Source organism: Microcaecilia unicolor, chromosome 1 (genome assembly GCF_901765095.1).
Source record: "Microcaecilia unicolor chromosome 1, aMicUni1.1, whole genome shotgun sequence".
Classification (NCBI taxonomy): Eukaryota; Metazoa; Chordata; class Amphibia; order Gymnophiona; family Siphonopidae; genus Microcaecilia; species Microcaecilia unicolor.
Window position 1 is genome coordinate 633,820,905 of NC_044031.1, and position 13,851 is coordinate 633,834,755.

The window sequence follows — 13,851 nt, forward strand, 5'->3', positions numbered from 1 at the left end:
GAGAGACGCATCCGTGGTCAGCACTTTTTGTGGCTGAGGAATTTGGAAGGGACGTCCCAGAGTCAAATTGGAGCAAATCGTCCACCAATACAGGGATTCGAGAAAACTCGTGGACAGGTGGATCACGTCCTCTAGACCCCCAGCGGCCTGATACCACTGGGAGGCTAGGGTCCATTGAGCAGATCTCATGTGAAGGCGGGCCATGGGAGTCACATGAACTGTGGAGGCCATGTGGCCCAGCAATCTCAACATCTGCCGAGCTGTGATCTGCTGGGACGCTCGCACCCGCGAGACGAGGGACAACAAGTTGTTGGCTCTCGCCTCTGGGAGATAGGCGCGAGCCGTCCGAGAATCCAGCAGGGCTCCGATGAATTCGAGTTTCTGCACTGGGAGAAGATGGGACTTTGGGTAATTTATCACAAACCCCAGTAGCTCCAGGAGGCGAATAGACATCTGCATGGACTGCAGGGCTCCTGCCTCGGATGTGTTCTTCACCAGCCAATCGTCGAGATATGGGAACACGTGCACCCCCAGCCTGCGAAGCGCCGCTGCTACCACAGCTAGGCACTTTGTGAACACCCTGGGCGCAGAGGCGAGCCCAAAGGGTAGCACACAGTACTGGAAGTGGCGTGTGCCCAGCTGAAATCGCAGATACTGTCTGTGATCTGGCAGTATCGGGATGTGTGTGTAGGCATCCTTCAAGTCCAGAGAGCATAGCCAATCGTTTTGCTGAATCATGGGGAGAAGGGTGCCCAGGGAAAGCATCCTGAACTTTTCTTTTACGAGATATTTGTTCAGGGCCCTTAGGTCTAGGATGGGACGCATCCCCCCTGTTTTCTTTTCCACAAGGAAGTACCTGGAATAGAATCCCAGCCCTTCTTGCCCGGATGGCACGGGCTCGACCGCATTGGCGCTGAGAAGGGCGGAGAGTTCCTCTGCAAGTACCTTCTTGTGCTGGAAGCTGTAAGACTGAGCTCCCGGTGGACAATTTGGAGGTTTTAAGGCCAAATTGAGGGTGTATCCCTGCCGGACTATTTGCAGAACCCACTGGTCGGAGGTTATGAGAGGCCACCTTTGGTGAAAAGCTTTCAACCTCCCCCCGACTGGCAGGTCGCCCCGCACGGACACTTGGATGTCGGCTATGCTCTGCTGGAGCCAGTCAAAAGCTCGTCCCTTGCTTTTGCTGGGGAGCCGCGGGGCCTTGCTGAGGCGCACGCTGCTGACGAGAGCGAGCGCGCTGGGGCTTAGCCTGGGCCACAGGCTGTCGGGAAGGAGGATTGTACCTACGCTTGCCAGAAGTATAGGGAACAGTCTTCCTTCCCCCGAAAAATCGTCTACCTGTAGAGGTAGAAGCTGAAGGCTGCCGGCGGGCGAACTTGTCGAATGCGGTGTCCCGCTGGTGGAGAGACTCTACCACCTGTTCGACTTTTTCGCCAAAAATGTTGTCCGCACGGCAAGGCGAGTCCGCAATCCGCTGCTGGAGTCTATTCTCCATGTCGGCGGCACGCAGCCATGAGAGCCTGCGCATCACCACACCTTGAGCAGCGGCCCTGGACGCAACATCAAAAGTGTCATAAACTCCTCTGGCCAGGAATTTTCTGCACGCCTTCAGCTGCCTGACCACCTCCTGAAAAGGCTTGGCTTGCTCGGGGGGAAGAGCATCAACCAAGCCCGCCAACTGCCGCACATTGTTCCGCATGTGGATGCTCGTGTAGAGCTGGTAAGACTGGATCTTGGACACGAGCATAGAGGAATGGTAGGCCTTCCTCCCAAAGGAGTCTAAGGTTCTAGCGTCTTTGCCCGGGGGCGCCGAAGCATGTTCCCTAGAACTCTTAGCCTTCTTTAGGGCCAGATCCACAACTCCAGAATCATGAGGCAACTGCGTGCGCATCAGCTCTGGGTCCCCATGGATCCGGTACTGGGACTCGATCTTCTTGGGGATGTGGGGATTACTTAATGGCTTGGTCCAGTTCGCAAGCAATGTCTTTTTCAGGACATGGTGCAAGGGAACAGTGGACGCTTCCTTAGGTGGAGAAGGATAGTCCAGGAGCTCAAACATTTCAGCCCTGGGCTCGTCCTCCACAACCACCGGGAAGGGGATGGCCGTAGACATCTCCCGGACAAAGGAGGCAAAAGACAGACTCTCGGGAGGAGAAAGCTGTCTCTCAGGAGAGGGAGTGGGATCAGACGGAAGACCCTCAGACTCCTCGTCAGAGAAATATCTGGGATCTTCCTCTTCCTCCCACGAGGCCTCACCCTCGGTGTCAGACACAAGTTCACGGACCTGTGTCCGCAACCTCGCCCTGCTCGACTCTGTGGAGCCACGTCCACGATGGGGGCGTCGAGAGGTAGACTCCCTGGCCCGCATCGGCGAAGCTCCCTCCGCCGACGTAGTCGGGGAGCCTTCCTGGGAGGTGGCCGCGGTCGGCACCGCACGCGGTACCGACGTCGGGGACCTCAACCTGGGCGATGGGCCAGCCGGCGCCACGCTCGACGGTACCGGAGGCGCAAGCACCGCCGGTACCGGAGGGGTAGGGCGCAACAGCTCTCCCAGAATCTCTGGGAGAACGGCCCGGAGGCTCTCGTTTAGAGTGGCTGCGGAGAAAGGCTGAGAGGTCGATGCAGGCGTCGACGTCAGAACCTGTTCCGGGCGTGGAGGCTGTTCCGGGCTGTCCAGAGCGGAGCGCATCGACACCTCCTGAACAGAGGGTGAGCGGTCCTCTCGGTGCCGATGCCTGCTGGGTGCCGAATCCCTCGGCGACCCAGAGCTCTCGGTGCCGACACGGGGAGGAGACCGGTGTCGATGCTTCTTCGATTTCTTCCGAAGCATGTCACCGGAGCTCCCCGGCACCGACGAGGAGGACGTCGAATCCATCCGTCGCTTCCTCGGGGCCGAGACTGAAGAAGGTCGATCTCGGGGGGGGCTGTACCGCAGGAGCCCTCAGGGTAGGAGGAGACCCACCCGAGGGCTCACCGCCACCAGCAGGGGAATGGACAGCCCTCACCTGCACTCCACCCGATGCACCACCGTCCGACGACATCAGCAGACGAGGTCCTGGTACCACCGACGTCGATGCAGCTATCCGATGTCTCGGCGCCGATGCAGAGGCCCGATGCCTCGATGCACTCGATGCAGGGGCGGCCGAGGAAGATGGTCTGGACGCTGACGACGTCGATGCACTCGAAGATCCCGGTGCCGATGCCGACGAAGAGCCCGAGAACAACACGTTCCACTGGGCTAGTCTCGCTACCTGAGTCCGCCTTTGAAGCAGGGAACACAGACTACAGTTCTGAGGGCGGTGCTCGGCCCCCAGACACTGAAGACACGACGAGTGTCGATCAGTGAGCGAGATAACCCGGGCGCACTGGGTGCACTTCTTGAAGCCGCTGGAAGGCTTCGATGTCATGGGCGGAAAAATCACGCCGGCGAAATCAAAAGCCGAAATGGCGAAATTTGGAGCACCAAAATTTAGAGGGAGAAAAAAATCTCGACCGAGGCCGAAAAGAGGCCTACCCCGACGACGAAAGAAAACTTACCGGGGCAAAAAAGCTAGAAGTACGGGGAGGATTTACACGAAACCCGGCGAGGGGTTTCCGGAGCACTTCCCGACTAGGACAAAGCTTTCCCGAAGGAAAAAAACACGTTCAAAACAAATTGGACGCGCGAGGTCGACTTTCCGGGGCTCGACACGGCGAAAACACGACCGTACCGAGTGCGGACAAAAGAAGACTGGCCGGCTCGAGCCGGTTTCGGGCGGGAAGACGGCCGCGCATGCGCGGTGCGCGCGGGCGCGCGAGGGCTAGCAAAGGACTTTGCTAGTGAAGTTTCCGATTGGAGGGGCTGCCGTGGACGTCACCCATCAGTGAGAACAAGCAGCCTGCTTGTCCTCGGAGAATAGTCAGTACGATCATTGGTTGTGCTGTGTTGCTGGATATGGGGATTTACGTTGGATCAGTGGGGTATGCCTTTTTGAAGAGGTTGGTTTTTAGTGATTTTCTGAAGTTTAGATGGTTATGGATTGCTCTTACAGCTTTTGGGAGTCCATTCTATAGTTGTGCACTTACGAGAAGCTGGATGCGAAAGTTGTTTTGTATTTAAGTCCTTTGTAATTTGGGTAGTGTAAGTTTAGGTATGATCGTGAAGATCCGATTCTGTTTCTGGTTGGTAGCTCTAGGAGGTCTGTCATGTATCCTGGGACTACGCTGAAGATGATTTTGTGGACAAAAAGTGCAGATTTTGAAGATGATCCGTTCTTTGATTGGGAGCCAGTGCAACTTTTCTCGGAGGGGTTTAGCACTATCGAAGTGTGATTTACCAAATATCAGCCTGGCAGCTGTGTTTTGGGCTGTCTGGAGTTTTTTTGCGAGTTGTTCTTTACAACCCGTATAGATTGCGTTGCAGTAATCTGCATGGCTTAGGACCATTGATTGTATTAGGTTTCGGAAGATTTCCCTCGGGAAGAAAGGTTTTATTTAAGTCTCCACATTGAGTAGAACATTTTCTTTATTACGGAATTTACTTGGCTCTCAAGGGTAAGGTTGCGGTCAATTGTGACTCCGAGGATTTTTAAGCTGTCTGAGGTAGGGAGGGAGTGTTCCGGGGTGTTTATGGTTGTGGGTTTGCACTTGTTATGTGGAGATGAGAGGATGAGGCAGTGTGTTTTTTCAGTATTCAGTTTCATTTGGAAAAAGTTTGCCCAGGAGTCCATGATGTTCAGGTCATCATTAATTTCATTGGTTATTTCTGTCAAATCATGACTGTGTAGATTGTGACGTCATCTGCATAGATGAATGGGTTGAGGCCTCGGTTAGATAAGGACTTTGCCAGTGGGATTATCATCATGTTGAAGAGTATTGGTGATAATGGTGATCCTTGAGGTAATTCACCATTTTATTTACAATTCATTTGGAACTTCCTTCTTTGGTCACCTCCAACCTCTTCAACATCTGGCCCTACCATTTTTCTAGATGGCAGCACTTAAGGAAGGAACAAATGGGCACTGCTTCTGCCTCCACATCAAAAGGCAAATTGGGGAGCCTGCTCTTCACCTTCGATGACCCTTTTGTTACAGCACTAGTTTGTTTACTAGGGCTGTAGTATAGATTCAGTGCTAAACAGGTTCTGTTAAAAACAGAAAAATTTGGGATAGGTTGCGTTTTTTTTTTTTACACACCAGAAGTAATTTTGGATTCATCCAGTTAGAATTTGGGTTGCATGGCGGTTTTCCTATGGATTTTTTCACATTAAAACCATTAGTATGATGGGAGTAATATTAACACAGGAAAATCTAAAGTAAACCACCGTGCTAATGGACAGCACAGCTTATTACATCATACTTTAAGTGTAGTAGCTATGAAATACTTTGATATTATTCATCCAATAACATTTTTTATGCACGCCTGGCTTATCCAAACCTTAATGACCTAAACTTTATAGTCTATTGCCCTTACCTGTATGGTGCTTGGCATGCCGAAGCAGCTGCTTCTGAAGTCGAAAAAGCCGTCCGCAAGAAGGATGTGGACAAACATACTTTTTCTTTAGAAGATGTTGATATTTGATGTGATGCTGAGAAAGGCAAAGTGAAATTATTTACTGGTAAATTTATTAGGATTTATTTACCCACATTTTGAAGAAATTCACCGTAGGTGGTGTACAGCAAGAATAACCTGAACTTTGGTAATAAGTATTTATTTTTTGTAAATATGTTTTATTGATGACAAATTGCGTGTATACAAAAACACAGAAGTATTATCTATCCTTCATCAGTACTATTAAAGAGAATATCAATTCAAAAAGCTGTAGCTTGTCATCTTACTTTTGTAAATTTTCATCCCCTCTCCCTCTTTCTTCCTATAACATTGCCTTGCACATGAGCTAGATCATCAAACAACTTTTAACAGTGTAAACAATTTCCATTCACCAAATCTAAATTCTGATCTTCTCCATGCTCCAATTTGCAATAAATCTCCTGTTTATGTTCCCTCCCCCCCCCCACCAGCAACCCCTCCTCCCTCCCACCTCCCTTCTACTAACAAAAGTGTCTCATACGCCATTAAGTACCCTGTTACGAGCCAGTGGAGTCAGTGTCACAAAAGGGGGACCAGCACTGCAAAAATTTGTCTCCCTTACGTGAGGCGAGATGTAGTACCGTCTTACGCTCTAAGGTGCTGAGTGTGATCATGTGTTGACCTCCAGAGTTGGATAGAGGGACTGTCTAATTGAAACCATGTCTTAAGTATCTTTTTTTTCCCAATCATAACTGCACGTTTTAGAAAATCCTCCTCTAATTGGCCCTTGAATGATAAATACATCAAACAACAGTATGGGGGTCCGCCTCCATGGGATGTTCCACAACTGGGAGAAATGTGAACATACTACAGTCCAAGTTAACACCGAAGGGCAGTGCCAAAACGTAACACTTTGGACAGTTGTCATTGGGTCGTTTAGAGGGGCATAATCGAACGTGAACGCCCATCTCCATGGGCGTCTATCTCCGAGAAAGGGTACGTGAAGGGGCGGGACAAACCGTATTTTCGAAAAAAAAAAAAATGGTCGTCCATCTTTTTTTCCGATAATACGGTTTGTGCCAGCCAAATGCATCGGATTTGTGTGGATTTAAGCTGGGCGGTTTCGTTTTTCAGCTATAATGGAAAACGAAGGCGGCCAGCTCAAAAACGAACAACTCCAAGGCATTGGGTCGTGGGAGGGGCCAGGATTTGTAGTGCACTGGTCCCCATCACATGCCAGGACACCAACCGGGCACCCTAGGGGGCACTTTTACAAATTAAAAAAAAAAAAAACAGTAAAATAGCTCCCAGGTGCATAGCACCCTTCCCTTGTGTGCTGAGCCCCCCAAATCCCCCCAAACAACACTGCCCACAAGTCTACACCATTACCATAGCCCTAAGGGATGAAGGGGGGCACCTACATGTGGGTACAGTGGGTTTTGGAAGGCTCAGCATTAACCAGCACAAGTGTAACAGGTAGAGGGGGATGGGCCTGGGTCCGCCTGCCTGAAGTCCACTGCACTCACTAACAACTGCTCCAGGGACCTGCATACTGCTGTGATGGAGCTGGGTATGACATTTGAGGCTGGCATACAGGCTGGAAAAAAAATGTTGTTAAAGTTGTTTTTTTTTTGGTGGGAGGGGGTTAGTGACCACTAGGGGAGTCAGGGGAGGTCATCCCTGATTCCCTCCTGTGGTCATCTGGTCATTTAGGGCACTTTTTTGGGACTTGTTCATGAAAAAAAAAAGGGTCCAAAAAAAGTGACCTAAATTCTCGCAAAAAAAGGGGCTATTTTTTTCCCATTATCGGCGAAAACCGTCCATTTCTGTTCGGCCGATAACCACGCCCCAGTCCCGCCTTCACCACACCTCCGACACGCCCCCATCAACTTTGGCCGTTTCAGCGACGGAGTGCAGTTGAAGACGTCCAAAATTGGCTTTCGATTATACCGATTTGGGAGCCCACGGGAGAAAGACGCCCATCTCCCAATTTGGGTCAAAATATGGGCGACTTTCTCTTTCGAAAATAAGCTGGATAGTGGCTCTAAATGCTCTATGCGGGGATATATAAAGGCGCATAATGAATTTGTATTGCAATTCCCACAAGTCTGCACTCCCAAAAGTTTTGTAGCATCTCAATAGACATGTTTGCAAGTGAGCGTCTCTAATCCGGCACACCAGCTCTAAGGACCATCTCTGCGCCAGAGGCACATATGCCACTGCTGGTGCGTCTTCTCTCAGTTTAGTATGATAACATTTTAGGAGCACTATTAACTGAGCCTCCAGATCGAAGACCTCCACAAGTTTTTCCCATATACATAAAGTGAGAGAGTCTCTCGGCAGTGACCTTACATAATGTCTTAACTGCAAGTAACATAGTAAATGACGGAAGATAAAGACCTGTACGGTCCCATCCAGTCTGCCCAACAACATGAACTCATTTTGCATGGTATGTGATACTTTATATGTATACCAGAGTTTGATTTTCCTTGCCTTTTTCAGGGCACAGACCGTAGAAGTCTGCCCAGTACTGTTCTTGTACTAAGTTCTGAAGCTAACATCGAAGTCTCTTAAAATTTACACTCAAGCCCATCCTTATCTATTCAGTCACGATCAGGGCGTAGACAGTAGAAGTCTGCCCAGCTCCCGTTTTGTTTCCAATTACCGGCGTCGCCACCCTATCTCCGTTAAGATTCCATGGAACCATTCCTTCTAAATAGGATTCCTTTGTGTTTATCCCACGCATGTTTGAATTCCATTACCGTTTTCATCTCCACCTCCCCCCGCGGGAGAACATTTCACATATCCACCACCCCCTCAGTGAAAAAATACTTCTTGACATTAGTCCTGAGTCTGCCCCCCTTCAACCTCAATTCATGACTTCTAGTTCTACCGCCTTCCTGTCTCCAGAAAAGGTTCGTTTGCGGATTAATACCTTTCAAATATTTGAACATGTGTCTCATATCACCCCTGTTTCTCCTTTCCTCCAAGGTATACATGTTCAGGTCAGCAAGTCTCTCCTTGTATGGTTTGCAATGCAAATCCCATACCATTTTCGTAGCTTTTCTTTGCACCGCTTCCAGTCTTTTTATATCTTTAGCAAGATACGGCCTCCAAAACTGAACACACTACTCCAAGTGGGGCCTCACCAACGACTTGTAAAGGGGTACCAACACCTCCTTTCTTCTGCTGGTTATGCCTCTCTCTATGCAGCCTAGCATCCTTCTGGTCACCAATATTTCCTCGATTCCTCACATTTTGTCACTAATATCCTCATTCTCGCTTATTTCAGGATATAAAATAAATTGGGGGACACCTGAATGTCTACCCTTACATGAAGATTTAAAATACAAGAATTAAGCTCATTCTCATTTAATATTCAGCTATCTTATATAACGTATCTTGGTATTTATTTAGGAAGACCTATTAAGGAAACCATTGATAAAAATATTGATTTGCTCCTTCAATCTTTAAAGACATCCATACAAAAACAGTCTCCATTACATTTAATTTGGTGGCACAGATTAGATCCTATTAAAATGACATTAGCACCAAGAATCAATTATATGTTAGGTATGCATCCAATGGAACGTCATTCCAGCTTTTTCAAGACAATTGATAGTATATTAACCTCCTTTTTATGGCAGTCTAACCCCCCCCCCCCCACCCCCCAAAAAATCTCTAACAACTGAAATTACCTAAACGAAAAGGAAGAGTTAATTAACTTGTTTACTCTTTCAATCATTGGTTTCAAGGGGAGGATTCCTTTTACCACCCCTATATGGTTAAAACTGGAAAGAGAAATGCCCCATCCAGTTCCACTTACAGTTTTAGCCCATTCTAATATATTCACTTATGTTCCTTCTCTCACCATAATAAACCAGGTAATGCAAACCACTTATTTGGCATTTATTCAGTTACCAAATCATTGCCAAAAATCTCAGTAGTATAGATGATACCATTATGGAAGAATAAGAAAACTGAGACTTTATGGTCAAACACTAAATTGGCCAATCTGGCAAAAGTGTAAAATCTGTTTTTAAGCCAAATACTATCAAATTGAAATTATTCGCACAACTGAAACTGGATTTTGACATCCCTGACTCTTAGTTTTTACAATGGTATCAGGTACAAGGTCTTATTAAATCAAACAACTTGGAGTTAACTTGTATAAAAGGTCCATGAAAATTGTCTCATCGTGCTTCTATGTTTTATAAAACTTTTCAAAATTATAATAAGCATTTCTGTAAAAGTATTCAACAAGTATAGGAGAAAGATCTTGATGCTTCAATAAGTCAATATCAGATGCTCAGTGGTCTCAGATAAGGTCTAAGGGTCCTAGAGCATTTTATCAGCAGCTATTACTCAATCTATGTTTTTTAAGCATCATAGAGCTCTATGGACTCATAAATGTAAAGCAATTGATCCACCAAAATCAAACTTATGTTGGTCGTGTAAGTCACAGAAAGGAACTCTGATGCATCTACTTTATGACCATCCTAATACTTTAATTTTTTGGTAAGATGTATGAACCAAATTACAAGACATCTTTCAGTTTAAATCGCATTACTTAAATATGTAATATGGAAAACTCTATTCATTCCCTTTCCACTTTCTGATGAAGACAAATTATTATTTGACTTCTTAATCACCATAGCTATGAACCTAATCATTTCTTACTGGAAAGATAACACTCAACCTCTATATTTGGTGGAACTGGACTCTATTGCACAGAAAATATGAGCAAGCTCTTCAGTTTCATCAATGCGGTTTGCCAGACAGAATTTAAAAAACTGACCACGTTGGACTCTTTTCTTTCATCATAGGTTAATTATGATCAACAACTACAGCAGCTTGGTTTTATCATTTGTCTTTGTATTGAGTTGGTATAACTTCAAGTTAAAATAATAAAAAATATTAACAAAAAAAAAAAAAAGAAAAACATCTTGGAAGCCCAAACCAGATGTTTTCCATGTATTGACAAAGGTGGAAAGAAGAGAAAATGACAGCCAGCATAACATGATTAAAAGGTGAAGTGAAAGAGGCTGAGCCAAAAGAATGTCCTTCAAAGAATGGAAAAAGGACCCAAATAAAGAACATAAGCACTGTCAAGCTAGATGCAAAATATTGATAAAGAAGTCTAAAACATAATATGAAGAGAAACTTGTCTTAGAGGCAAAAACTCACAGTAACAACTTTTCAGGTACATCAGAAGCTGAAAGCCTACTAGAGAATCTATAGCACTATCAGATCATGAAGGGGCACTCTGGGAGGGCAAGGCCATAGTGGAGAAACCGAATGAATTCTTTGCTTTAGTCTTTATGGAAGAATATGTAAGAGAAGTGGTTTTCAAGGGTGATGATGCAGAGGAACTGAAACATATCTCCGTGAACCTGAAAGATGAACTGAGCCAAATCAACAAATTAAAGAATAGTAAATCACCTGGACCAGATAGCATGCATCCAAGGGTACTGAAAGAACTAAAACATGAAATTCTTAATCTGCTGTTAGTAATCTATAGTCCATCATTAAAGTCGTCCTTAGTACCTGAAGAATGGAGGGAGGCCAATGTTTTTACTATGCGTTTCTGCCTCCAAAGCAATCTTCTTTTCAGTCTCTCTTTGCCTTCCTTATCAGCACTTTGCATTTGACTTGCCATTCCTTATGCTGTTTCATATTATTTAAATACCTCAGTTGGATAGTGATAGAGTACCAACAGAGTAGGGGCATTTATCGTTTTTCCTCTGATAGCGGAAATCCTGCAAGTAGAAATTTATTATATGTAGAGTTCCTGAAGAAGTTTTTTCGAAACCCTGCAGAGTCGGACTCTTCATTAATTTCACTTTGAAAGTTATATTCAGCAGGAGCGGTAAGGTTTAATTGCCACTTTCTGTTTTAATGGGAATTGCCTAACAGCGAGTTTACTAAATACCGGAGGAGGGCAGTTACTTAATTATGTACTGGACTGTTCATGATGACAGCTTAAAAGATATATTTAGAGAGAGCAGAGCAGCTGTACAGCTGAACTAACGCTGTGAGGAAACGTTTGTCAGTGAATCAATAATCTTCAAGAGCACAGCTGATTTAACCATGTGATAGTATTGCTAGCACATGTGGATACGGATTGAATCGAGCTGATGAGTGGAAAGCAGCTGAAAAATAGAGTCTACAATCGCTCACGGACTTGGACACTACTCAGCTGAGGAGAGGCGTTCCTGACCATACTACGCTAAGTGCTTTGATTGATTTATTATATGTACATTAGAGAATAAGAAAGTTTATAAGCTATCAAGAGAGCTTCATTATAGCACACTTACAAAAAAAATTTTTTTATCGTGTGCATGAGGTCGTTGGAGCAAGTGATAGCATTGACCCACTAGTTTAAGTTTTGAGGAGGGTGCATATTTATGTCATTTGAATTAATTTAAATTATAGCATTTGTAAGTAAATAAAAATTATAAAAGACTCAAGCTGAAGTTCTATGATTGAGAAGCTTGTCCACCCTTAGAGACGTAAAACACTGTGTATACTTCGTGTAGTCTCGCTTGGGTGAGTTTATACTCTGAGAACTTCCCAACAAAATATATTTATATCTCCATATAGCACCATATTCTAGTAGACTTTTGAGTCAATCCTCTCACTTGTCATATTATACCCTGGTTTGTATTATTATCATATTATTTTCAGACAGATCCTTCTTCCATCTTCCGAAGGATTTTCTTTTAGCTCTAATAGCTTCCTTCATCTCACTCTTTAACCATGTCGGCTATTGTTTGGTCTTCCTTCCTCCTTTAATACACGCAATATATTTGGCCTGGGCTTCCAGGATGGTATTTTTGAAACGCATCCACCCCTGATGTACATTTTTGACCTTCACAGCTGCTCCTCTAAGTTTTTTTTTTTCTTCACCGTTCTTCTCTTTTTATCATAGTCTCCTTTTTGAAAGGTAAATGCTAACATACTGGATTTCCTGTGTGTATTTACTTTAGAGCTTATATCAAATCTGATAACATTATGATCACTTATCAAAAGACCCCAGCACCATTACCTCCTGCACCAGATCATTCGCTCCAGTAAGGACTAGGTCTAGAATTGTTCCTCATGTTGGCTCCTGAACCATAAAGCAGTCCTTGATTCCATCAAGGAATTTCACCTCTCTACCATGCACTGTCACATTTATCCAGTCACTATCAGGGTAATTGAAATCACCAATTATTATTGTGTTCCCCAGTTAGCCAGCCTCTCTAATTTCTGATAACAATCTCTTCATACTGGCCAGGTAGATGGTAGTACACTCCTATCATTATCCTTTTCCCATTTACACATGGAAATTCAATCCATAGAGATTCCAAGATGTGTTTCTTGTGCTGTAGAATTGTCTATTCGATTCAATGCCCTCCTTAATATACAATGCTACCCCCTCCACTAATTTGATCCACCCCATCATTGTGATACAATTTGTATCCTGGTGTGACAGTGTTCTACTGGTTATCCTCCTTCCACCAGGTCTCAGAAATGCCTATTATATCTATTTTTTTCATTTAGTACTGAGGCAGCCATGGGCATAATATATATAAGAAATCATATTAAGGGTTAATTCTGTTTAAAGGTGCTCAAATACTATTTTAAATTCTCAGTTTTGCAACTAAAGTGAAGAAATGCCAGATGGTTCATATTATTTTCAATGTCTAGCTTGCCGAGCAAAAGGTTAAAAAGGTCAGAGACAGGAATTTCTTTCACCCTTGTGAGTGATGGATTGCTAAATGCTGGCACAGCTGTAAATTATTATGAATGAATAAAGGAATGAGCCAGACATATGACACATTGTAGTTAAAGATTAGGCAGAAATACTGTTTAGAGAGAGGCAATAGATTAGAATTTAGAAGTTCTTGATATTTAGAATATGTTTTATAAGGATGCTTACTTTAGAATATGCTGTATTCTGTGTAAATTAATAATTCTGTGTGGAATGTCTGTTCAACTCTCTGTCTGACTTTCTAAGCAAAGACTGCAGTGAAGAGATCAACATGTGGTTTGACTTAGCCATAGTTCTGGCTGGTTCAATGTATAAGCTGATAGGTGAAAGAGGTCAGGACTAGTCAGCCCTCTTCTCCTTGATTAATTATAGGTAAAATGTAGAAATGGTCTTGAAAGTAATAACCTGATATGTATGCTATTAAGTAAGATTGGCCCTTGACCCCTTTAATGAATGCCAGAGTTTAGTTAGCAGTTAGTACTAGGAATATGAGAAATCAATCATAATAACATGTAAGAGACTGGAGCCCAAATGTCTGGTGTAAGGGGCCCCAGGTCACAGGTCAGTTTAGGATGTCTGGAACCTAT

At 44.8% G+C, this 13,851-nt stretch overlaps 1 protein-coding gene across 1 annotated transcript in view; it reads right to left on the bottom strand.

Moving 5' to 3' along the window:
* The window catches only part of ZFP91 (ZFP91 zinc finger protein), a 503,483-nt gene that overhangs the window by 137,053 nt on the left and 352,579 nt on the right, over positions 1-13,851 (bottom strand). Inside the window, 1 exon segment of the mRNA XM_030221066.1 lies at positions 5,452-5,566. Within this exon segment, the coding sequence (XP_030076926.1) occupies positions 5,452-5,566 (115 nt within the window).